Consider the following 24,396-nt stretch of genomic DNA (forward strand, 5'->3'; position numbering starts at 1 on the left):
CATTTCCTTAGTCCTTTTCAGGTACTTCAGGATATTCTTGACCGCTGTCCAGTGTTCCTTGCCGGGATTACTTTGGTACCTTCCTACCAAACTAACGGCAAGGTTTACATCAGGTCTGGTACACAGCATGGCATACATAATAGAGCCTATGGCTGAGGCATAGGGGATGACACTCATCTCTTCTATATCTTCTGCCGTGGTCGGACATTGAGTTGAGCTCAATTTCACACCTTGTAACACAGGCAAGAACCCCTTCTTAGACTGATCCATATTGAATTTCTTCAATATCTTATCAAGGTATGTGCTTTGTGAAAGACCTATGAGGCGTCTTGATCTATCTCTATAGATCTTGATGCCTAATATATATGCAGCTTCTCCAAGGTCCTTCATTGAAAAACTCTTATTCAAGTAGGCCTTAATGCTGTCCAAGAGTTCTATATCATTTCCCATCAAAAGTATGTCATCTACATATAATATGAGAAATGCTACACAGCTCCCACTCACTTTCTTGTAAACACAGGCTTCTCCATAAGTCTGCGTAAACCCAAACGCTTTGATCATCTCATCAAAGCGAATGTTCCAACTCCGAGATGCTTGCACCAGCCCATAAATCGAGCGTTGGAGCTCGCACACCTTGTCAGCATTCTTAGGATCGACAAAACCTTCCGGCTGCATCATATACAATTCTTCCTTAAGGAAACCATTAAGGAATGCCGTTTTGACGTCCATTTGCCATATCTCATAATCATAGAATGCGGCAATTGCTAACATGATTCGGACAGACTTTAGCTTCGCTACCGGTGAGAAAGTCTCATCGTAGTCAACCCCTTGAACTTGTCGATAACCCTTAGCGACAAGCCGAGCCTTATAGATGGTCACATTACCATCCGCGTCTGTCTTCTTCTTAAAGATCCATTTATTTTCTATGGCTCGCCGCTCTTCAGGCAAGTCAGTCAAAGTCCATACTTCGTTTTCATACATGGATCCTATCTCGGATTTCATGGCTTCCAGCCATTTGTCGGAATCCGGGCCCGCCATCGCTTCTTCATAGTTCGAAGGTTCACCGTTGTCTAACAACATGATTTCCAAGACAGGGTTGCCGTACCAATCTGGTGCGGAACGTGTCCTTGTGGACCTTCGAATTTCAGTAGGAGCTTGATCAGAAGTATCTTGATCATCATCATTAACTTCCTCTCTAGTCGGTGCAGGCACCTCAGGAACATTTTCTTGAGTTGCGCCATTTTCCGGTTCAAGAGGTAATACTTCATCAAGTTCTACTTTCCTCCCACTTACTTCTTTCGAGAGAAACTCCTTCTCTAGAAAGGATCCATTCTTGGCAACAAAGATCTTGCCTTCGGATCTGAGGTAGAAGGTATACCCAATAGTTTCTTTAGGGTATCCTATGAAGACGCATTTTTCCGACTTGGGTTCGAGCTTTTCAGGTTGAAGTTTCTTGACATAAGCATCGCATCCCCAAACTTTTATAAACAACAGCTTAGGTTTCTTCCCAAACCATAATTCATACGGTGTCGTCTCAACGGATTTCGACGGAGCCCTATTTAAAGTGAATGAGGCAGTCTCTAAAGCATAGCCCCAAAAAGATAGCGGTAAATCGGTAAGAGACATCATAGATCGCACCATATCTAATAGAGTGCGATTACGACGTTCGGACACACCATTACGCTGAGGTGTTCCAGGCGGCGTGAGCTATGAAACTATTCCACATTTTCTTAAGTGTGTGCCAAACTCGTGACTCAAGTATTCTCCTCCACGATCTGATCGCAGGAACTTGATTTTCCTATCACGTTGATTCTCAACCTCACTCTGAAATTCCTTGAACTTTTCAAAGGTCTCAGACTTGTGTTTCATTAAATAGATATACCCATATCTACTCAAGTCATCAGTGAGGGTGAGAACATAACGATAGCCACCGCGAGCCTCAACACTCATTGGACCGCACACATCAGTATGTATGATTTCCAATAAGTTGGTTGCTCGCTCCATTATTCCTGAGAACGGAGTCTTGGTCATTTTACCCATGAGGCATGGTTCGCACGTGTCAAATGATTCGTAATTAAGAGACTCTAAAAGTCCATCAGCATGGAGCTTCTTCATGCGTTTGACACCTATGTGACCAAGGCGGCACTGCCACAAGTATGTGGGACTATCATTATCAATCTTACATCTTTTGGTACTCACACTATGAACATGTGTAGCATTACGCTCGAGATTCATTGAGAATAAACCATTCACCATCGGAGCATGACCATAAAACATATCTCTCATATAAATAGAACAACCATTATTCTCGGATTTAAATGAGTAGCCATCTCGAATTAAACGAGATCCTGATACAATGTTCATGCTCAAAGCTGGCACTAAATAACAATTATTAAGGTTTAAAACTAATCCCGAAGGTAAATGTAGAGGTAGCGTGCCGACGGCGATCACATTGACCTTGGAACCATTCCCGACGCGCATCGTCACCTCGTCCTTTGCCAGTCTCCGCTTATTCCGCAGCTCCTGTTTTGAGTTACAAATGTGAGCAACCGCACCAGTATCAAATACCCAGGAGCTACTACGAGTACTGGTAAGATACACATCAATTACATGTATATCACATATACCTTTCGTGATGCCGGCCTTCTTGTCCGCCAAGTATTTGGGGCAGTTCCGCTTCCAGTGACCACTTCCCTTGCAATAAAAGCACTCAGTCTCGGGCTTGGATCCATTCTTTGGCTTCTTCACGGCAGCTTGCTTGCCGGGCGCGGCAACTCCCTTGCCGTCCTTCTTGAAAGCTTTCTTACCCTTGCCCTTCTTGAACTTAGTGGTTTTATTCACCATCAACACTTGATGTTCCTTTTTGACTTCTACCTCTGCTGATTTCAGCATTGCAAATACTTCAGGAATGGTCTTTTCCATCCCCTGCATATTGAAGTTCATCACGAAGCTCTTGTAGCTCGGTGGAAGCGACTGAAGGATTCTGTCAATGACCGCGTCATCCGGGAGATTAACTCCCAGCTGAGTCAAGCGGTTATGCAACCCAGACATAGTGAGTATGTGCTCACTGACAGAACTGTTTTCCTCCATCTTACAGCTGAAGAACTTGTCGGAGACTTGATATCTCTCGACCCGGGCATGAGCTTGGAAAACCATTTTCAGCTCTTCGAACATCTCATATGCTCCGTGTCTCTCAAAACGCTTTTGGAGCCCCGGCTCTAAGCTGTAAAGCATGCCGCACTGAACGAGGGAGTAGTCATCGGTACGTGCCTGCCAAGCGTTCATAACGTCTTGTTCTGCAGGGAGAACAGGTGCGTCACCTAGCGTGCTTGTAGGACATAATCTTTCTTGGCAGCTATGAGGATGATCCTCAGGTTCCGGACCCAGTCCGTGTAGTTGCTACCATCGTCTTTCAGCTTGGTTTTCTCTAGGAACGCGTTGAAGTTGAGGACTACGTTGGCCATTTGATCTACAAGACATATTGTAAATATTTTAGACTAAGTTCATGATAATTAAGTTCATCTAATCAAATTATTCAATGAACTCCCACTTAGATAGACATCCCTCCAGTAATCTAAGTATAACATGATCCAAGTTAACTAGGCCGTGTTCGATCATCACGTGAGACGGACTAGTCAACATCGGTGAACATCTTCATGTTGATCGTATCTTCTATACGACTCATGCTTGACCTTTCGGTCTTCTGTGTTCCGAGGCCATGTCTGTACATGCTAGGCTCGTCAAGTCAACCTAAGTGTTTGCATGTGTAAATCTATCTTACACCCGTTGTATGTGAACGTTGAAATCTAACACCCGATCATCATGTGGTGCTTCAAAACAACGAACTGTCGCAACGGTGCACAGTTAGGGGGAACACTTTCTTGAAATTATTATGAGGGATCATCTTATTTACTACCGTCGTTCTAAGTAAACAAGATGCAGAAACATGATAAACATCACATGCAATCAAATAATAATAGTGACATGATATGGCCAATATCACATAGCTCCTTTGATCTCCATCTTGGGGCTCCATGATCATCTTGTCACCGGCATGACACCATGATCTCCATCATCATGATCTCCATCATCGTGTCTCCATGAAGTTGCTCGCCAACTATTACTTCTACTACTATGGCTAACGCGTTTAGCAATAAAGTAAAGTAATTTACATGGCGTTTCTCGATGACACGCAGGTCATACAAAAAATAAAGACAACTCCTATGGCTCATGCCGGTTGTCATACTCATCGACATGCAAGTCGTGATTCCTATTACAATAGCATGAACATCTCATACATCACATATATATCATTCATCATTCATCACAACTTTGTCCATATCATATCACAAAGCACTTGCTGCAAAAACAAGTTAGACGTCCTCTAATTATTGTTGCAAGTTTTACGTGGCTGAAATAGGGTTCTAGCAAGAACGTTTTCTTACCTACGTGAAAGCCACAACGTGATTTGTCAACTTCTATTTACCCTTCATAAGGACCCTTTTCATCGAATCCACTCCAACTAAAGTGGGAGAGACAGACACCCGCCAGCCACCTTATGCAACTTGTGCATGTTAGTCAGTGGAACCGGTCTCACGTAAGCGTACGTGTAAGGTTGGTCCGGACCGCTTCATCCCACAATACCGTTGAAGCAAGATAAGACTAGTAGCGGCAAGAAAGTTGACAACATCAACGCCCACAACAAATTGTGTTCTACTCGTGCAAGAGAACTACGCATAGACCTAGCTCTGATACCACTGTTGGGGAACGTTGCAGAAAATAAAAAAAATTCCTACGGTTTCACCAAGATCCATCTAGGAGTTCATCTAGCAACGAGTGATTGGATTGCATCTACATACCTTTGTAGATCACGCGCGGAAGCGTTCAAAGAACGGGGATGAGGAAGTCGTACTCGACGTGATCCAAATCACCGGAGATCCTAGCGCCGAACGGACGGCACCTCCGCGTTCAACACACGTACGGTCAGCGTAACGTCTCCTCCTTCTTGATCCAGCAAGGGGGAAGGAGAGGTTGAGGAAGATGGCTCCAGCAGCAGCGCGACGGCGTGGTGGTGGTGGAGCTGCAGTACTCCGGCAGGGCTTCGCCAAGCTCTATGGAGGAGGAGGAGGTGTTGGAGAGGGAGAGGGAGGCACCAAAGGCAAAGGTAAGAGGTCCTCCATCTCCCCCACTATATATAGGGGGGCCTAGGGGGGGCGCCGGCCCTAGGAGATGCAATCTCCTAGGGGGGCAGCGGCCAAGGGGTGGGGGCTTGCCCCCCAAGCAAGGGGGCGCCCCCCTTTAGGGTTTCCCCCACCCTAGGCGCATGGGCCCTAGGGGAAGTGGCGCCCCAGCCCACTTTGGGCTGGATCCCTTCCCACTTCAGCCCATGGGGCCCTCCGGGATAGGTGGCCCCACCCGGTGGACCCCCGGGACCCTTCCGGTGGTCCCGGTACAATACCGGTGACCCCGAAACTTGTCCCGATGGCCGAAATAGCACTTCCTATATATAGTTCTTTACCTCCGGACCATTCCGGAACTCCTCGTGACGTCCGGGATCTCATCCGGGACTCCGAACAACATTCGGGTTACTGCATATACATATCCCTACAACCCTAGCGTCACCGAACCTTAAGTGTGTAGACCCTACGGGTTCGGGAGACATGTAGACATGACCGAGACGGCTCTCTGGTCAATAACCAACAGCGGGATCTGGATACCCATGTTGGCTCCCACATGCTCCTCGATGATCTCATCGGATGAACCACGATGTCGAGGATTCAATCAACCCCGTATACAATTCCCTTCGTCAATCGGTATGTTACTTGCCCGAGATTCGATCGTCGGAACCCCAATACCTCGTTCAATCTCGTTACCGGCAAGTCACTTTACTCGTACCGTAATGCATGATCCCGTGACCAGACACTTGGTCACTTTGAGCTCATGATGATGCATTACCGAGTGGGCCCAGTGATACCTCTCTGTCATACGGAGTGACAAATCCCAGTCTTGATCCGTGTCAACCCAACAGACACTTTCGGAGATACCCGTAGTATACCTTTATAGTCACCCAGTCACGTTGTGACGTTTGGTACACCCAAAGCACTCCTACGATATCCGGGAGTTACATGATCTCATGGTCTAAGGAAAAGATACTTGACATTGGAAAAATCTAGCAAACGAACTATACGATCTTGTGCTATGTTTAGGATTGGGTCTTGTCCATCACATCATTCTCCTAATGATGTGATCTCGTTATCAATGACATCCAATGTCCATAGTCAGGAAACCATGACTATCTGTTGATCAACGAGCTAGTCAACTAGAGGCTTACTAGGGACATGTTGGTGTCTATTATTCACACATGTATTACGATTTCCGGATAACACAATTATAGCATGAATAAAGACAATTATCATGAACAAGGAAATATAATAATAATGCTTTTATTATTGCCTCTAGGGCATATTTCCAACACGCCTACCAGGCGGCCCTTGCGGCCGTCTACCGGGAAAGCGAGGAGGACGAGCGAAGGCGGCGGAGGCGGAAGAGGAGTCCCGGTACGAAGCGGCAATGGCGCAGGCCCTTGCCCTCTCCGCGGCGGGCGACAGCGTAGTGCCGCCGGTGGCCCCGCCGTCCCCCATCAAGCCGGAGCCGCAGCTGGAGCCCGAGCCCGAGCCCATCGCGCGCTTCTCCTGAAGGGGAGTGATGCGCGAGTGGGTGTCCGCGCCACCGGTTTGGCTGGGGGCGACGTCGGCGCAGGAGCAGGCGTACCTCGAGATGTGCCGCCAGCGCCGGCTGGCAGAGGAGCACTGTCGCGGCGAGTACGAGGAGATGCTCGAGCACGACCTCGAGGAGGAGCAACTCAAGGCCAAAGAGGAGGCGCGCCAGGCCACGGCTGCACAGACGGCCCCACCCCCCCCCCCCACCCCCGCCCCGGCACTGCCTGCGCCGGCACAGCCCGACATGGCGTCGCTCTGGAACACGACGTTCTCCTGCGTAGGGTCGGCGCCGACGCTCATCGACCTCATGGACCCCGAGGACGACGACGACGACGCCGCCTAGGGCAGCGCGCTGCCTCGTAGTTTAGGCTGTTTTTTTTAATGCAAATGTGGACGCGTGGACTCTCGCCGGCCTTCGTGGCCGGCTTTAATGTTTAATTAATGTTGTTTTTCTTTTTTTTAATATGCATGCATTCATTTTTTTTGACGCCGTCAAAATGGGTCTCAGGCTAGCATTGGACGCACGCGCCGACCCAAATGCGAAAGCGGGCATCCGTGTCCGTCTGGCCGATCCAAACGGACAAAAAGCGAACGAAATCGCTGTCCTTTGGGTCGGCCCGTTGGAGTTGCTCTTATCATCTAAATCAAAGGTCTATATTTTTTTAGGCTATGTGGATGAATGTGGTGGCGCGTTTTAGATCTTTTAAATCTTAACATTATAATCTAAATCAATGGTCTATACTGTACTTTTTTTAGACTATGTGAATGAACTCGTGGTGGGGTGTTTAACTTCTGCCTTATGTATAGATAGATAGATGGAAGGAGTACATACAAACTGAAATGAGTAAACAAATACGCTGAAACGTATCTACAACTCTACATATATCCCATTAGGAAAAGGTTGTTATAGAACTACAATGAACGGAAGGAATAGTACGTAGCATGCATGTACTTGCAAGTCCTAATTAAATTAGTGTCCTAGTCTAAGTCGGAAACTGGTGGCATAGTCTAAGTCGGATATAGTTTGCTCCGTCTCCTAATTAATTAGTATGGCAAGTTTGCCGTGGAGATCTAGCTGTACGTCTATATAAGCAAGCCATGGCAGCTTGTAATAAGAACCAGATCGGGAGAAAATAATTATAGGAAAAACCAGAGGGATACGATTGGAGCCCTCGGCAATTTTTTTGACGAGATCGACATGAAACGCACGGCGAACTTGGGGCTTTCGCAGCCGGCATCCTCAGCGAGGAGGCCGACAAAGCGGAGCAAGAACCAGCAGCAGTACGCTCCACCATCGCCGTTTCTACCGGACGAGATGCTCGTCGAGATCTTTGCCCGGCTGCCAGTCAAGTCAGTTGGCCGCTGCCGCTGCCTGTCGCGCTCGTGGGCCGCCTCACTCTCGTCGGCCTCCTTTGTCGACCTCCACCACCAGCAAGTGAATCGCCAGCAGCAGCGGTCGGCAGGCATGCCGCCCAATCTCTTCTTCACGACCGCGCAGCGCTGCCTCCACGCGTGGCGGTGGCGCCATGACGATGATCTGCCGGTAATGCATCGGCTGACCGGCGCCACGGCGCTCTCTCTTCTTCCACAGCTGGAAAGCGACCGTGCTCTTCGGGTGCTCACCCCCAAGCCCTGCCACGGTCTGGTCCTGCTCCACCGCTGGCTCTATCATGGTCACTATGTGTGCAACCCGAGCACAGGCACACTCTTGTCTCTTCCCGACACCAAGATACCGATCAGGATGTGCTGGCGGTACAACTACAGCCTACCAGGCACAGACGTAAACTGCGTCTCCTACGACCTGGGTTACGATCCAGACGCCAAGGAACACAAAGTGGTACGGCTCTTCTACCTCAACGAAAGAGGCCGCACACCTGCCGTCACTACCTGTGAGGTCTACTCGATCGGAGGGAGCCATGCACGCGCGCACTGGAGGCCCGCCGCTCAACGTGCCCCCTCGTGCACTGTGCGTCCATAGACGGCTGCTGTGTTCTTCAGTGGGCGCCTTCACTTTGTCCAGCAGGAACGTGGTCACTGCAACTGCATCGTCACTTTCGACATATGCAACGAGACTTTCGGTTCGTTGATGCCCCCATCCGGTCTACACAATGTCCCATTCGAGGTGACAGTGTTGGATGGATACTTGTGCCTTAATTATGGAAATGATGCTACTAGTGGCAACGACACTAGTTTTTACATCTGGCGACTAACACCGCCATATCATGGTCATGGGGCTGAGCAATGGGAGCAGCTCTGCTGCATCCACCGACAGGCTTGGCCAGAAGCTCTGTTGCACTTAGACTGGATCGCTCCCCTTGAAATCTACCGCGGTGTTGACGGACACATGAAGATTATGTTCACCACTTGCACTCTCACGGTGTTCACAGTAGACATTGAGCTTAATGGTGATTGTCCACCGGACACCCTACTCTCGCCGCGGATAGGCGATCCTGTCATGGATAGCTTCATCGGGATCAATTCCAGCTCCCATACCGTTGGTCTGCTGGAGGAGTGCCTTGTGCCCGTAGGTCGTCCAAGTGAGGAAATCATCTTCTCTTCGCTGTCTAACAAGGATTGGTCAAACGTTCTCAAGTGGTTGCCAGCAAGCTCTGTTGTTCCATTGAGGTGTGTGTGCAAAGACTGGTGTGCGCTAATTAAGAGCGATTGGTTCATAAAGCTACACACTATCCACGCAAACATGGGCCTAAAGACACCCCGGGTCATGCTCATCTCGGCTGTCGACGGGTTATTCACGCCTCTAGGTCGGAGGGAGCTTCGGCAGAGGGAAATTGCTGCATTCATGGTTTGTAGCCGCATGAAAGTGGTGTGCTCTAAGCCATGCCATGGTCTCGTTGTTGGTAGTTGCACCATGCCGTGCTTTTCGTTTGATTTTATATGCAATCCTACCATGGGTTATTACAAGCGGATGGATCTAGATCCCGACGCAGACTCAACTTTTGCTGCTGGCAGGATCGGACTAGGGTACGGTTCAAGGATGAATAAGCATGTACGAGTACGTCTTGCGTACCACGAGAGGAACATGGAGACTCGGAATTATCGATTGGGGTGTTTTGTCCATCTCACCGACACAGAAACATGGAGGCCAATCAGCCCTCCGCCTAGGCCAGTGGCCGAAATGCAGCCTGTCTTTGTTGATGGCAAGCTCTACTGGATGGTTGATCCAAATCTTGGGACAAAGTCTTCTCTAGGGTATGAAATGTTGGCATTGGACATTAGCACGGAAGAGTTTGAGGTGGTTCCAGGTCCCCAATGCAACTATGATCAGATCACGCCCATCGTGGAGCTCCATAGTACTATTTGCGTCGTGTGCTCGGATAGGAGTGCGAACGCAATGGACATTTGGACGTTGGAAGGCGACGTATGGTATATTGGGTGCCGAGTAGAGCTTGGGGAGTTTTCAAAGGAGTACTCGCCGGAAGAGACTACGCCGTTGATTGTCGATCCTACGAGCAAGAGGTTGCTACTTAGCACAGGCAAGGCACTAGGGTATTATAGTCCAATGACAAAAACAATAGAGACCATTCACCGTCTGGCCGGGGCTCGAGATGGCTACAAGTTCGCTCCATTACTTTGTGAGGAAAGCCTCATATGTCCATATATTCGTTTTGAGAAAGCCACGTATAGTTTAGGAGGCATGTAACTGCAAACACAGTTACCCTTAAATGAACGTCTCTATGTATCATATTTTGAATGTGTGTTAAAAATCATATCAGATATAAAGTGAAATGGTCATTAATCCATTAACTCAAACTGATTGCACACTTTAGGTCAATAACTAAGAAACCAATTAGTAAACTCATTTATTTGCTCAAATAAGGCTACGTGACTGTCAGGTCAGCATAGCTTAGACCGTTGGCGCTTTGATTAATTTGTGGAAGGTGTTTTTTGCAAACGACAATCAGAACGAAGATAATGAATCTTTATCTTTATCTAATATAATAAAGGGCGGAAGCTTTCATAGTTTTTTATACGTCACATTTTTATATCCATTGATTTTGTGTTAATTATAAAGATTGACGACTAAGATTTAATAATAGATCTACAAACAGGTAATAAGGAAAAAAAAAAGACACGGCGGAACAATGTCTACACGTCCGGCTTGATGAAAAAAAGGAAATCGAACACTGCGTCCCACTTGATGAAGAAAGAGGAAAACAATATTTATTAGCTTTTTTTGACAGGTAATTTTTTATAGGAAAAAGGTTATACAAGCTCTATTAGCTACTAATAAAGGGATCTCTCTCTTTCCCTAAAAAAATCTATCACACACGGGAACGATAGTTTGTTTTATTCGTGTACAACTCACCAACTCAGGAACCAACCTGTACTATAAACCTGTACCCTCCCCCCCCCCCCCCCCCCCCCCCCCCCCCCCCCGATTTCCGGCAAAAACAGCAAGCAATCGTCGTAGCCGTACTGGAGGCTCCCTCGGCAACCGCCCGGACAAGCTAAAGTTGCAGCCGTCAAGGTTGCGATTCTAGCAAGCCGTGCAAAATGACAAGGGGCATTGAGGCGAGGAGGCGGCGACCGGCACGAGCTCCCGGAGGATGGTCTGGAGTCGGACTATGAGGACGGTGGCGACAAGCCGACAGGACTATCTCAGGCTGGGCCTTGGTGTCATGGCACCGTCCGCGTCCGTCAGGGTATGTTCCACCAGTTCCGAACCCGAACGCAAAAAATTCGGAAGTGCAAAAGCTCCAGCAGCAGCCTGCGGCTCGTCGGGAGAAGCTTGAGAGTCACCAAGGAGTCCGCCAAACCATCCCCATCCAAGTCCGCGTCCGGCATCATTAGCTCTTCGAAGGTGAGCGGCTGGCCCAGTGTCACCATGGAGCGCACAGGCTTGGCAGCAGAGATGATATTGTCGTTGCGGTCGAAGGCACGGATGATCTCGAGCAACTGCGCCTGCTCGTACGTCGAGGTGTGGAGCGTGAGGCGTGATCACCGGCAGGATGACGGGCGCCAGCTCAGCCGTCCGCTAACATCTGAATCGATGGCCAGCAGCGGAGGGACTGGTCGCCCGATGGCTGCAAGCTTTGGGACAGGGCATGGAGCTCGATACCTGTTGGCGCATGTCAGATCATCATCTTTTTTCTGCAGGTGAGATCATCATCTAATCCTGCAGCCCTTCGCCTGCCGCTGCCCGCGCTCTGATCCGGCCAAGATCTGCTACATCAAAAAAAGATCCCTGTCATACACACTTCCAAATTTAAATATATCTCGAGTCAGTTCTAGATGTCCGCGAGATTTGTAGTCTGCAAGTTTTTTTATATTAAAAAACGATTTCAATGATGAAAGGCAGCAGCTTATTAATCCTACTGTTCTACTTACTATGCTTGCTCGCTGATGCATGTGTCTTCAATTATGATAGGCCGTAGCTGGAGCGGTTTTGCCATTTGAATATCCATACAGTGAAACAAAAGCAGCACACACATATGCGTCTACTTGCTAAGCTCAATCATTAGCTTGAATGCATAGCCATCTTGCATATTCTTTGACCCCATGATATCTCTCCTTAATTTAGTAGATCAAGTTTATACAAGATGACGGCATCATTTGTGTAGGTATCTGCTACCGTGTCTATTTCACAAATATGACGATCTTCCCTCAAAAGCATCTACCAATCTTATTCTTAAGGAAGGATAAAAAGGCTATTATTTTGGTTTTAAGTTGTCCGATTCATTATATAGTATTTAAATTGTGGATTAAATTTCGAATATGACTAGATTTTCTTCGGCAAAAATTGAAACTTTTGCTACTGGAATTTGCCATGCTAGGAGAGATACTAAACTATTGTACATATTTGATGATCAATATATTAAAGCCATAATGTAGAATTAATACGTAAGCAAATAACAGTACTAGAACTGTATATCTTACAATATTATATTTTAGGGTTCTGCTAATTCTCAGTCGACTGAGAATTAGTGAAGTCTCAGTCGACAGGATTAACCATACGATTCGATTGATCTGTATTTGTCGCTGATGTATTCCCGTTGTTCAAAACCTATTGGGCTTTCTCTATTTGAGCAGCTGGCGGCTGGCAGGGTGCCTTCCGTTACGTGGGCTGTGGGCTACCGTTTGTGGTCCTTCTCATTTTTCCTTTCATGTTTTCTTATTTATTTTCTTAATAGGTATCCCACGTAAATATTTTGTATTTTCTTTCTTGTTTTTCTGTTAGGCTTGTGTGTACAGAAAGAAGATACGCGTATTTATCTAGTTTTTTCCCTCTTTATTATTTATTTCTCTTTTTGTGTAATTATTTTAATATGTTTTATTTGTCTATTTTTTACTTTTATTTCTACTTTTGTCTATTTTTATCATTCATCTTTGGAAGATTTAAGTTTTGTAGAAGATACATTTTGACAAGCATGAACATTTTTTATTCTCACTTGTTGTCTTTTCTACATGTTTTTTGTTTTAATTTTATTCATGTATTACACAAAAATACATTTTCATCGTGTTTATATGCCCTAATTTTTTCTAGCGTGGGTTGATAGAGAAGAAGCTGCCTTTTCTTTTTATTTTCCTTGAAACAAATCTCGTGTCTCTAACACGCAACTGTAGTTATCGAGATCTACATGTTGAATTAAGTAGGGTACCAGAAGGTTGAATTAAGTAGAGAATCAGTAGGTTGAATCAATTGCATGTATTCTAGCCCGACCGTAACTGGACTTTTTTGTTTTGTCGGAGGGGGCACCGTTAGAGGGGGCGGGCAAGTTGCAAGCCAGACAACAGCCTCATAACTGCAAGTGCTGCACCTGCCCGCAACTTGCATGCCCCCCAACATGGTTGCAACTCGACTTCTGTCGGAGGGGGCTCCGGTAGAGGGGGCGGGCCAGTTGCAAAGCCCGCAACAGCCCCGCAACTACAATGTCGCACCCGACCACAACTATATGTCTTCCAACCCGACCGCAACTTGACTTTTTTGTTCTGTCGAAGGGGGCGTCGGAAGGGGGGGGGGCGTTGCAAGCCCGACAACAGCCCCGCATGTCCCCCAACATGGTTGCAACTCAACTTTTGTTTTTCAGAGGGGGCGTTGGGAGAGGGGGTGGGCCAGTTGCAAGCCTGACAATAGCCCTGCAACTGCAAGTGCCGCACCAGACCGCAACTGCATGTCCCCCAACATGGTTGCAACTCGACTTTTCTTTTGACAAAGGAGGCGCCTGGAGAGGGGACGGGCTAGTTGCAAGCCCCACAAATGCAAGTGCCACACCCTTCCGCAACTGCATGTTCCCCAACATGGTTGTAACTCGACTTTTGTTTTGTCAGAGTGGTGGCGGCAGAGGGGGCGGGCCAGTTGCAAGCCCGACAACAGCCCCGCAACTACAAGTGCTGCATCCGACCGCAACTGCATGTCCCCCAACATGGTTGCAACTCTACTTTTCTTTTGTCAAAGGGGGCGCCTGGAGAGGGCGCGGGCTAGTTGCAAGCCGAACAACAGCCCCGCAACTGCAAGTGCCGCACCCTTCCGCAACTGCATGTTCCCCAACATGGTTGTAACTCGACTTTTATTTTGTTAGAGTGGGTGGCGGAAGAGGGGGCGGGCCAGTTGCCAGCCCAACAACAACCCCGCAACTGCAAGTGCCGCACCCGACTGCAACTGCATGTCCCCCAGCATGGTTGCAACTCGACTTTTCTTTTGTCAAAGGGGGCGCCTAGATAGGGGGCGGGCTAGTTGCAAACCCAACAACAGCCCCGCAACTGCAAGTGTCGCACCCTTCCGCAACTGCATGTTCCCCAACATGGTTCTAACTCGGCTTTTGTTTTGTCAAAGTGGGTGGCTGGAGAGGGGGCGGGCCAGTTGCAAGCCCGACAACAGCCCCGCACCTGCAAGTGCCGCACCCGACCGCAACTGCACGTCTTTTAATCGACCGCAAGTGGACTTTTTTGTTTTGTCGGAGGGGGCGCCGAAAGGAGGCGGGCGAGTCAAATGACACGTGTTCTCACAGTGACACACATACGTACATATGTGACAAGATGACACACGTAGACATGCTAATCACGTATAGTACACTCTACAGACCCATATCCATCCATCTGCATGCACATGCATCTGTACGTGGGCTGGCACCATACGTCCGCGACCGCTGAAGAAAAGAAAGAAAAGGGCCGGGCCTAGTGACAACAGAAAAAGTGGGCAGCCCAACCCAAAAATAACGGACAAACAAACAAGTAAAATGAAATAAGCCCAAGTGTTAAGCCGATTCAACCCAGCAGAAATAGAGCTAGTTAACAGGCCTAATCTACATGTGATGACATCAGCCGACTGAGACTTCACGAAGTCTCAGTCAACTGAGACGTAGATAGACCCTATATTTTAATTGTACTCGTGTGTAAATATCAATGGAGACATGTCATCCGCGAAACTACATCTACGTGTCGGTGCAAGAAGGGTCCCACGGATGCGGCGTGCTATAGTGTAATGGTCAAGCTCACCCCCTTAGATCGGTCACGTTTATCATGATTATTAGGTGGAAAATATGACCAACATCCATGACGATGGCGAACGGGAGAAGTGGCAACACGGATGTGTCCCCAGTACATGCGATAACTTGTTTCACCCGTTGCAACTCACGGGCACATTTACTAGTGAAGGATAAATAATAAGCAAATACATGTTCCATGATTCTCGAACCCAGGCCCTTGCCTAGTTAGCCAATACCGTGTTTTCAAAACCATAGTATTCCAAAACCTCAGGTAACCCGACCCCAGTATCGCTCCCCTCCTCGTAGGGTTCTCTACTCTCGGCGGCGATTCTTTCGCCAGCGTAGAGAACGAACTCCCCTGCCGCCTTGCTGACTTCTACCTCCCTCGATCTTCTAGGGACGCATCCCGATCGTCTCTGGGAACGAGCGCGGGTGTTGGAGCGAGGCGATCTAGGGTTCCACCAAATAGCTCATAGACAAATTTCTTCGGGCTGGGTTATCAGGCATGGCGGCCAAAGCTTTAGGATCGAAGGCGGCGGTGGACTCCCAAGGATGTAATGGAGATGATGGAGGAACTAGGCCTCAAAGATGAGGACCTTGACGATGTTGTCTTTGAAGAGGAGGCGCCGGCGCCGGAGTCGGTTCGTTTACCTCTGTGGCTTTGTGTCCTGATTGTCCTTCCCTAGCTCCGTTCCCACCACGCCACATAGCACCGCCTCTTGCCCACCTTGTGTCACTACTCCCTCTGGACACACCATTATCGTGAAAAGCCCTATATGTAAACTCAAATTAGTGGCGGCAACATAGGTATCCGCCACTGCTACTTTTTCAAAATAATTGTGGCGGCTAACTGAACGTACCCATCACAGCTAGAGACAATCCAGTGGCGGGCGCGAGCTAGTGCCCGTCATAGGTAGGTTCTTTCAAATTAGCCCGCGGGATGGAAAGTATAGTGGCTGGCAGTAAGAGTGCCCGCCCATTACTTCATCATAAATCAGTGGGGTGCGTTGCGTTGCGCCCGCCACAACTACATTTTGACAAGCCGCGCCAAATAAATCAATCTGAAAAAGTTCCCAGTGGCAGGCGGCCGTGGTCGCCCTCTACTGATCTGCACAGACAGTTACCCTTCCATGCCCGCCTAATCGTCCCCGGTCTATTTTCATTTCCACCGTTTCTTTTCTCTCGATCGGTTCCTGTCCTCTCCCCTTCCACGCCATCCTACGCCTCGACCCTCCATCACTCCGACCCGCCTGAGGCTCCTTCCATTCGTCCGCCGCTTGATTGGCCCGTCGTCGCGTCGTCCGCCTCCACCGCCGTCACGCCGTTCTCCGCCTCCACCACGGCCCATGTCCGCCGCCTCGAACGCCGCCGCCTTCCTGCCATAATTTTCTCCGCCACGTTCGCGACCGGAAAAGTCGTCAATGGTAATACTATCAGAGAGGCTAAGCAACAAACAATATCCTACATATGAGTGGATTCACTCAGTGGAAACAAGGTTCGGGAGTTTTAGATAATAAAAACTAATAAAAACAAACTCTATCCTCCTCCCCAAGAAAAGTCTCCTTCCTCCTCCCGTCGGCGCGGCCTCCGATCCACCCCGCCTCCGATGGCCTTTGGGCTGTGGAGGTGCGGAGGATCTCAGCCCCCCGCCGGCGGGAGGGACTCCGTTCTCGTTTTTGCTAGGTTGAACGTCTTGGTTGGGGCTATGTGGCCGTGGCGATGTCCCTCGGTGGCAATAATGTCTCCCACGTCCTATTCCCGCCCCGATGGTGCAAATAGCATTGTTGGAGGATGTGTGGAGGTGTGTCTCCGTCGGATCTCATGGGATTCGGTCGGTGCTGGTCTTGGGTGGATCTATTTGGATCCAGTTTGTGTACGTCTTCGTTCGTGTGGTTCCAGGTTTGATTTTCCGATCTACAACTCTCTTCATCGGCGACGTCACCCTGTTTGTAGCCCTCTCGATCACCCCTGTTCGTTCTCTAGTTCGATTAGCAAAAGAGCCCGTGCGTTGCAACGGAGAAAAAATCACATGTCCGTAAGCATATATGTGTCAGCATGTTTGAAGGAATTGTAGTAGGGAAATGTACATACTTCTAGCCAAATTGACAATGATCACTGATGCACTTGCTAGGTTGCTTGCTCCGAAAAGCACCTCCTTGCGCCATGGACGCCAACATTTGAGTTCCTGGACCGGATTCACCGATGATTGATAGTGTCTCTATCTTGCACATGGTTTCGACTCCGCCCTATCTGTATCGCCCATGCCTGCATAGATGGACTTCTTGGGGTCATGGCAAGTACCAACAAAATAAACAAACATATTTATGGTTTGAAACCTATAAAACAAATTAACACTCGAATACATTTTTTTTGCACATACTACCACTCAAATAACTTTGCAAGTAGCAAAACAATAGTATGAAATTACTCAAAACTACCAAGATCCATTCTTGGAATCAATTCATTATCAGATAGAATGATGTCCAGCCCTCTCCTATTACAACATCACATGCGATATAAATCAGATTTGTCAAGTTATAGGATTAATAAAAAAATTAATACACAATTTTACATGCCTACAACAAACTCATTGTCTTGATTATATGGACATTTTTTCTATTTACGCATAAATGTACTCACCGAACCGAGTTACTAAATTACCTCATGAAGTTTCAGGACGTCTTCACCTTTTTTTTTGTGGGTGGAACGTCTCCACCACGAGCAAATTCCAAGTGAACTACGCTCTTGCACATATGCACTGTTGGAACTCTGAATTTCGTTATGTACATCTGTTTGAGCCTTCAAGCTTCTCTTTGTAAGCGGCTGCTTGTTCCAGAGGTGCAGCAAGCTCCATCAAGCTGTGATTCGGCGAGGAAGCATCTGCAGTAGCAGGCTTTTTGATGGTGTCTTGCATGGAATTGTTCTTCAGAAAGTACAAAAAAGCACCATCTATATAGAAACAGAGATCAATAACACACCTCAAGATCAGTAACACTTGGTCACTAAAACATCAGAAAGTATTCTTCTGTTAAAACACACAACGACAGTTAAAATGCATCAGTACATTGCTCTTGTACTGTGTGAAACAAACTCCCATTGATCTTTTGAATCCTGAATCTGTAGGGAGAACAGAAGGCTGAGGCTACTCATAAAAATCTTGGCATTCAAGGCCACACCTATGTCAAGCTTCTACCATGAGGCACCTTCTCTCCCAAGTCTGAATACTGTAAGGTAGACATGGAAACAAATCAATTATCTCTACAGTTTGCTAGCCCACATTGGCTTTAACATTCAGAAGTACTTATTCTTCTGAAGTGCGCAGTTGACCAAGTCACCGAGCTGGGGAGAAATAAGTGACCCAACTATGAATTGTTGAGTTCTTTGGCCATTGCAAACCCAGATGTCGCTGCTTCTTACTCCTCCAGGTTCATGCTAGTTATTGTTCCTGTCATACACCTGCACATGCAGCAAAAGAAAATTCAGAGATATAAGATGACAGAGAGTAGAGAGCTTGTACGCCGTGCCCATAGGCTGCCCCCTGAGCAAGTTTCAGGCAGCCGGATGCCTTAGTTGCTCCCCTTTTCTGGTCTGTTTCTGGTTCTGGCGGACGCACGCAGGCAGGGCCAGCCCATGGGTCGCAGCTTCAGTTCGTCGTCGGTTCATGCATCACCATTGTAGATAAGAAGATCTTCTCGCCCTAAGACGGTGCGCCTGACCCGCTTCTCTTGGGAGGTCGCATTCTGTTCCAGCGGAGGAGGACCGAGCATGGACAGGGGCTCCTGCCATCCAGGAGGTGCACACGCTCCTTCTGCTAATGTCTCCCTAGCTCCAGACACCGCCAGCACCTCCGTCTGACGCCACCGTTATACAAAGAGAGGGGAAAAGGAGAACGCCAGGCAAACACCTAGGCAAACGCCGGAAGCCGGGCCACCTCATACGCGGGAACGGCAGCACCAAGGAGCACAAGCTAGAGATGTGGAGGAGAAGAGGGGTCGATGCTAGCTCGATTGGGCGGCGGATCAAGGCCCTCCAATGGGCGCCATCGTCTTTGCACGGACCAGCGATGCCGCGCCTGGCTTCCGTCGTCCTCGTTCTACTGATAACCACCACCGGGCTCAGTGGCGGCCATTGCCGCTCCTTGCGTCTGGTGTTGGCCAGCAGTGTCTGGAATTACCAGCAGGCAGCCTGAGATCGACGGCCTGGAGGATGCATCCCCTGTCGGCGCTGAGACACGTGAGGCCCAGGCGCCCAACAGCAGGAGTTGTTCCGCGTTGCCCTCGTTGATGCAGCCGATACCCAACAGTTATTTCGATTCGATTTGTTCTCATGTTACACGATGTGATCAGGAGGCAGATTTTTATTCTCGTACGCAGTCCAAGTTGTATACGTCGTTGTACGCATGCACATTACTTGGTTTGGAAATAATTGTCACCGGCCAACGAAACGGTTTTTTAGTACCACCTCGCGTATATGTTTTAAATTCAAAGTGAAAGCGTAAACTTACGGGAAGAAGCGTATTGTGACAGTGAACCCATGGAGTCAATCTGTGCTTTATTATTATTAAAAAAAAATAGGGAAAGATTGTTTGTCACCCAGGCCTTCCCCCCGTCGTTGCTCCTCCTTTTTTGTTTGACGCTTCCAGGGCTGGGCCATCCCCCTCCTCCTCCACCACCCACACTCCGACAAGTTTCCTGGGCCCGGGTCTTGTGTTTGTGGGCTTAATTGTTTGTTTGTTCTAAACAAAAACTTGGGACAAGCTGTAGGCCTTGTGCGAGTCCAGGTCTGGGCACTTTGCTTGTAAAACAAGCTTGATAGAAACGATGGCAAAAAAGTGGGGCGTTCTTTTTGTCAGGTGAGAGCAACTCTAGCAGACCCCTTAAAAACGCCAAACCTGTAAAATTCCAGCGGGTTTACGGTTCCGGACTAATTTTATGTCCAGAACAGAACCCGTAAAAGTTCGCGGAACCGTAAACGTTTTACGGGCCACCGAAAACACGAGCCTCCGACCCCTACTTCTACACGTCCGAGGACAGTATACAGGCCATGAACCGGGTCCTTCCGCCGCCCTCTCCCCGCGCGCTGCCATCCGTACCATCCATCTCCAGCCGTCGATTTCTCCCTGCTCCAACAAAATTCTGCACTGCAAAAGGATCGAGCGCGTGCCTGCGGCCATGGCTGATCCCGTTCGTGCTTGACGCGAGGAAGAGGAATGGGATGCGGCGGCTCCGTATTTGGGAGCTATGGCGACAGGAGCTAGCTAGCTAGCTAGCTTGCTTCTGGATCGATTGGCCACGACGGGAGCTAGCGAGCTAGCTCCTGGGTCGATCGATTAGCTAGCTCCTGGACCGATTCGACGTCGGCGCTAGCTAGCTTCTGGACCGATTCGAGCAGCAACGGCGACGCGACGCTGGGGCGCTTCGTGCGAGCCGTTCTGGGCGCCCGCTTCGTGCGCTGTTCACCTGCTTCGTAGGAGCGAGCTAGCTGACCGTGGACACGGGCGAGAGGAAGAAGAAGACGTGGGGAAGAACATACGCGAATATTCGGTTTTACAGTCTAAGTTTAAGGGGTCTGCTCGGCCTCACCTCAAACCGACCCTTAAAATGCGTTTCTTGCAAACTGTAAACGCGTTATAAGGGTCCGCGATATAAGGGGTCTGCTAGAGTTGCTCTGATGATGATATTGCCCCTGTCACCACCCCAGCCCCAACTCCTCTCCCCCCGATAACCCTTGCCCCTCATCCCCATCCATTCCATCCCCTTCTTCCCAACCTCATCTACCACAGCCGCCATGGGTGGATGAAAAGGGAAAGAAATAACACACAGACAAGAAATTGAAGATCTGGGAAAAGGAACAAAGCAAGTTGCAGGAGAGAAAAGAATGTCGGGCAGTGGTGCCTCTTACCAGGGTGAGTTTTCTGAATCTTCCTCTCAAGATCCTTCTGTGTGATTTGCTTCTTCTGAACCCCATCCGAAAATCAGCATGCTTTTGCTTGCTTCTTTCTTGATGGGACAAAGAATTTGGCGGTTGGTCTGTGACAAAAAATTGATAGTTAACAGCATCTAGATCAGAGCGTGGGCAGTTGTGTTGTGGCAAAAATAAAGAGAGACAAAAAAAACTCATATCTAGTTCCAGTGCGTGGCAGGTTTTTAGCTAGATTTTAGAAGTGGTAGCTGTAGCAGAGATTGAAAGATCTAGATAAATTGACTGAACAAATCATTCAGTTTTCTGAATCTTTTACATACAGTGTATGTGCAGTTAGATACAGTATGCAGTAAGTGAGAACAAAAGGGGGACAAAAACTTTAGTTATTCATATATATTCCTCCCATTATTGTGTTATATGATGGACAAAAAGTATCACAAACATGATGTTGAGCTGGTATGAAAAGCATCTTGCCTGATTACCACAGAAAGCTGCAAATGGTTCTCAACACTACTTCTGTATGACAAACTAAGCAGCAGTGCCTAGAGAACTAGAGAAGATATTGGATATCATAATTTTGACACTAAAAAATGGCTGCAGGACATGAAGATAACTTTGCGGGGGAGTACATTGGTAAACAGGCAAGTGTTTTCTCCCTCTTTTTTGACTCCTACTTCCATAATTGAAATGAACAAACAAAAGTGCAGACAAAAAAGAAACTTACAATGTATTTATATTCGCAGCCTGGACAATCCCAATATCCTGGAGCATTGTTTGACCCCAGTCTCTTTGGAATGCAAAACAATGGAGCGAGTTTTGTGCCGATGTTTTACCCCAACTCATTTCCTCCTCAGGTCCTTGAGTTGCCTGTCTCATGACCAAAAAATACAAAGCTTATTGTAACTGTTCCTGCAAATATGTACTTGAATGAATGAACGACATATGTGAGTTGCCGAGACAGGTTATATATACTTGAATGAATGAATGAACGACATATGTGTATAGGTATGTATGTGTGAGATGCTGCATGAGTAAGGTTTCCAATAACATGAGCTGACTCGAAAGCGGGACCCATGAAGATTGAAAACAAGTCCACTTGACAAATGTGCATGAGCAGCACTGAGCACTAGACACTAGTATTCCCTGTCTGAAGATACTACAACATCAAGCAAGTTCTTGACATTCTTTTCCCCTTGCATTCTCAGTATCAACACCAAGAATTATGGTACTACTACCAAGCAACACCAGCATCATACCTCTCTCTCTCTCTCTCTCTCTCTCTCTGCTATGTTCTGAAAAAAATCCTCATAATCGATTACTTACTTCGATAATAATACAGCCAATGAAGCTACAGTAAGGGCCTTATTACACTAGACTTCTGATCGGTTGCATCGAAATGGATCGAACGGTTGCACCTTCTAATACAACATACTCCGGTTCCGTGTGAATGAACAAAATCAGTCTGAAAATGAACAAAATTCAGTCTGAATGAAAACAAAAATAAATTCAGAAGTGCTGGTTGCATTTTGGACAGTGGGCAAGGATATTAGAAAATAGTCTGAATTTTTTTCCACCACTCTGTGAAATCACAAAATAATTGAACCAGAAAAGACACAACAGAAAATAGGGCTGGCAAACAAAGTGCTCAACCGAACAACGACGCCAAGTGAAAGCGCCAGGCCACCGGCAAAACAAGACAAAATAGCCATGTCGCATGAGTGTGCACCGGCGTGGCACTAACAGTATAGAGTGAAACAAAATTCAGTCTGAAAACTTCAGTATGTGGTAAAGTTAACAGTATAAACTGATTTTCACCATAAACTAGTGTAGTAGCTATGTGCTGCTGGTAACAAGTAAAGTTGACAAAAACCATGATTATTTTAACTAGTATAAGTGGTGTTCGCATGGTTCCCAGCTGGAAAAACAAAGACTAGTTTAAACACACGTGCATGGCCAGAATATTGGTTTGGGCACAGAGACTACAATCTCATTAGAACCTGAGCACAAACCAGAGAACTGCACGGGGAGAAGAAGGCCCCTACTGAGCAAGCATATATATGGGTAAAAAACAACAGAAAGAACGCCCACAGGCCACAACTGAGCAAACCTATGGCTATCAAACATTTTCATCACGAGATATAGCAACAATTTTATGTGCTCCGTCTCCTTGGAGTAAATGCTTGATTTCACTGATCAAAAAGTTTATTTGTACCATGCTCTTCTATCATCGCCGCTGCAACTGAATCAGATCTTGATGAGCACATACATATTTAGACAGCAACAGGTACTTGTACAAAATTTGAAAGCAGGTCCTGCAGAAGAATAAGCAACAGAATAATTTTGCTAGTTGCTACAAAACAAACAACAAAAGGAATACAGAAGCACCTAGAATCAGAATTGTGCGGCCCCTGGTTTTGCACGTCTGAATCAAAACAAATTCAGTCTGAATACAAAGCGTGTGAATGGCCATTGAGAATTTCATACTGAATCAAACAATTCCTCAAGCCGTTTTTCAGTGCACGGGTAGAATTTCAGTTTAAATCAAACCATTTCAATCTAAACGAACAACAAATTCAGTCTGAAAAAATTGGGTCTGTATAACAAACAAAATTCAGACTCAGAATTCAGTCTGAATCAAGTCCAGATCCCACTCGCTGCCCCACCCCATCGTCCCCAAGCTAACGCCCGCCATTCCTCGAGCCAAGCCAACAAAATCTACCGTGTAAGCGTGTCACCAAATTGAACTGAGCGGAATCAAATAGCGTGAGGGAGACAAGGTGAGTTCCTTACTCGCTCGTGCAGCGCGTCGGCGGCGCAGAGATCAGGGACCCTGCGTAGAGCTCCTGAACGGTGCCGATGGCGGGCAGCTCGTAGGCCGCGCAGACCTCGTGGATCTTGCCGATGGCGGGAGGCTCGTCGGCGGCCACATCGGAGGCCATCCTCTTCGACCTACTCGTCCCCGTCTCTGCCCACCTCTCTCTTCCGCCGATTCAAACAGTGCAAGCCAAAAAAAGCTGAGGCACATAAGTTTCTACACTTGTTATCCTCACCGTTTTAGAAGTCTTTTGGAAAACCCTTTCGAAAATTAAAAAATGCAATTGACAACAAAATTGGCCTGTATGTTCTTACAAGAAAAGTGTCAGGTAGTTTTGTGAAAATAAATGATTATACAGTAACAATCACGTTAAAAAAAGTTATTTGACTTGCAATCGTGCCCTAGTTACAAGTCGAGGGTTGACTTGCAACTAGCCACAGTCGCAAGTCAAATGGTTGAGTAGCAACTTGTTCAACAAACAAATAAAATCATC

General features: G+C 47.6%; 3 protein-coding genes across 10 annotated transcripts; 2 read left to right on the plus strand and 1 right to left on the minus strand.

Annotated features, from left to right (window-relative positions):
• Window positions 1–7,917: 7,917 nt before the first annotated feature.
• LOC147980685 (putative F-box protein At2g16220) lies at window positions 7,918–8,697 on the plus strand. Its single transcript, XM_087515711.1, has one exon. It carries the CDS (start codon window positions 7,918–7,920, stop codon window positions 8,695–8,697), a length of 780 nt encoding a protein of 259 aa, XP_087371837.1.
• Window positions 8,698–9,174: 477 nt separating this feature from the next.
• Window positions 9,175–10,380, plus strand: LOC147980686 (F-box/LRR-repeat protein At2g43260-like). Its single transcript, XM_087515712.1, has one exon. It carries the CDS (start codon window positions 9,175–9,177, stop codon window positions 10,378–10,380), a length of 1,206 nt encoding a protein of 401 aa, XP_087371838.1.
• Window positions 10,381–16,109: 5,729 nt separating this feature from the next.
• On the minus strand, window positions 16,110–24,112 carry LOC125545271 (uncharacterized). 8 transcript variants are annotated; one of them, XR_007299961.2, is made up of 7 exons: window positions 23,879–24,112; window positions 23,301–23,400; window positions 22,412–22,550; window positions 21,813–21,955; window positions 21,068–21,195; window positions 17,828–18,622; window positions 17,183–17,431 (listed from the first exon to the last, which is right to left on the minus strand). XR_007299961.2 is itself a non-coding variant. In XM_087513474.1 (6 exons), the coding sequence occupies exons 1-3, from the start codon at window positions 24,025–24,027 to the stop codon at window positions 21,141–21,143; spliced, it is 351 nt and encodes a 116-aa protein (XP_087369600.1). In that variant the 5' UTR covers window positions 24,028–24,112; the 3' UTR covers window positions 16,110–17,134; window positions 17,258–17,431; window positions 17,828–18,622; window positions 21,068–21,140. The 8 variants fall into 8 exon arrangements, 4 of the variants coding, with proteins under 4 accessions (XP_087369600.1, XP_087369601.1, XP_087369602.1 ...); XM_087513474.1 differs by lacking the exons at window positions 22,412–22,550; window positions 23,301–23,400 and adding an exon at window positions 16,110–17,134 and having other exon boundaries at window positions 17,258–17,431; window positions 21,813–21,959; XR_015598590.1 differs by lacking the exon at window positions 23,301–23,400.
• Between the last annotated feature and the right edge of the window lie 284 nt (window positions 24,113–24,396).

This window comes from Triticum urartu, chromosome 3A, assembly GCF_056163025.1.
Source record: "Triticum urartu cultivar PI428250 chromosome 3A, HENAU_Tu73, whole genome shotgun sequence".
Taxonomy (NCBI): domain Eukaryota; kingdom Viridiplantae; phylum Streptophyta; class Magnoliopsida; order Poales; family Poaceae; genus Triticum; species Triticum urartu.

What these genes read in the sequence shown, in the direction of transcription:
- LOC147980685 (XM_087515711.1), top strand. Translation starts at nt 7,918, where the DNA reads ATGAAACGCACGGCGAACTTGGGGCTTTCGCAGCCGGCATCCTCAGCG.
- LOC147980686 (XM_087515712.1), top strand. Translation starts at nt 9,175, where the DNA reads ATGGATAGCTTCATCGGGATCAATTCCAGCTCCCATACCGTTGGTCTG.
- LOC125545271 (XM_087513474.1), bottom strand. Translation starts at nt 24,027, where the DNA reads ATGGCCTCCGATGTGGCCGCCGACGAGCCTCCCGCCATCGGCAAGATC. An exon ending in CCGACGCGCTGCACGAGCGA is followed by an intron (nt 21,960 to 23,878) that starts GTAAGGAACTCA and finishes TTTGGTCATGAG; the next exon opens with ACAGGCAACTCAAGGACCTG. An exon ending in GCTGCGAATATAAATACATT is followed by an intron (nt 21,196 to 21,812) that starts GTAAGTTTCTTT and finishes TTTTTGTCACAG; the next exon opens with ACCAACCGCCAAATTCTTTG.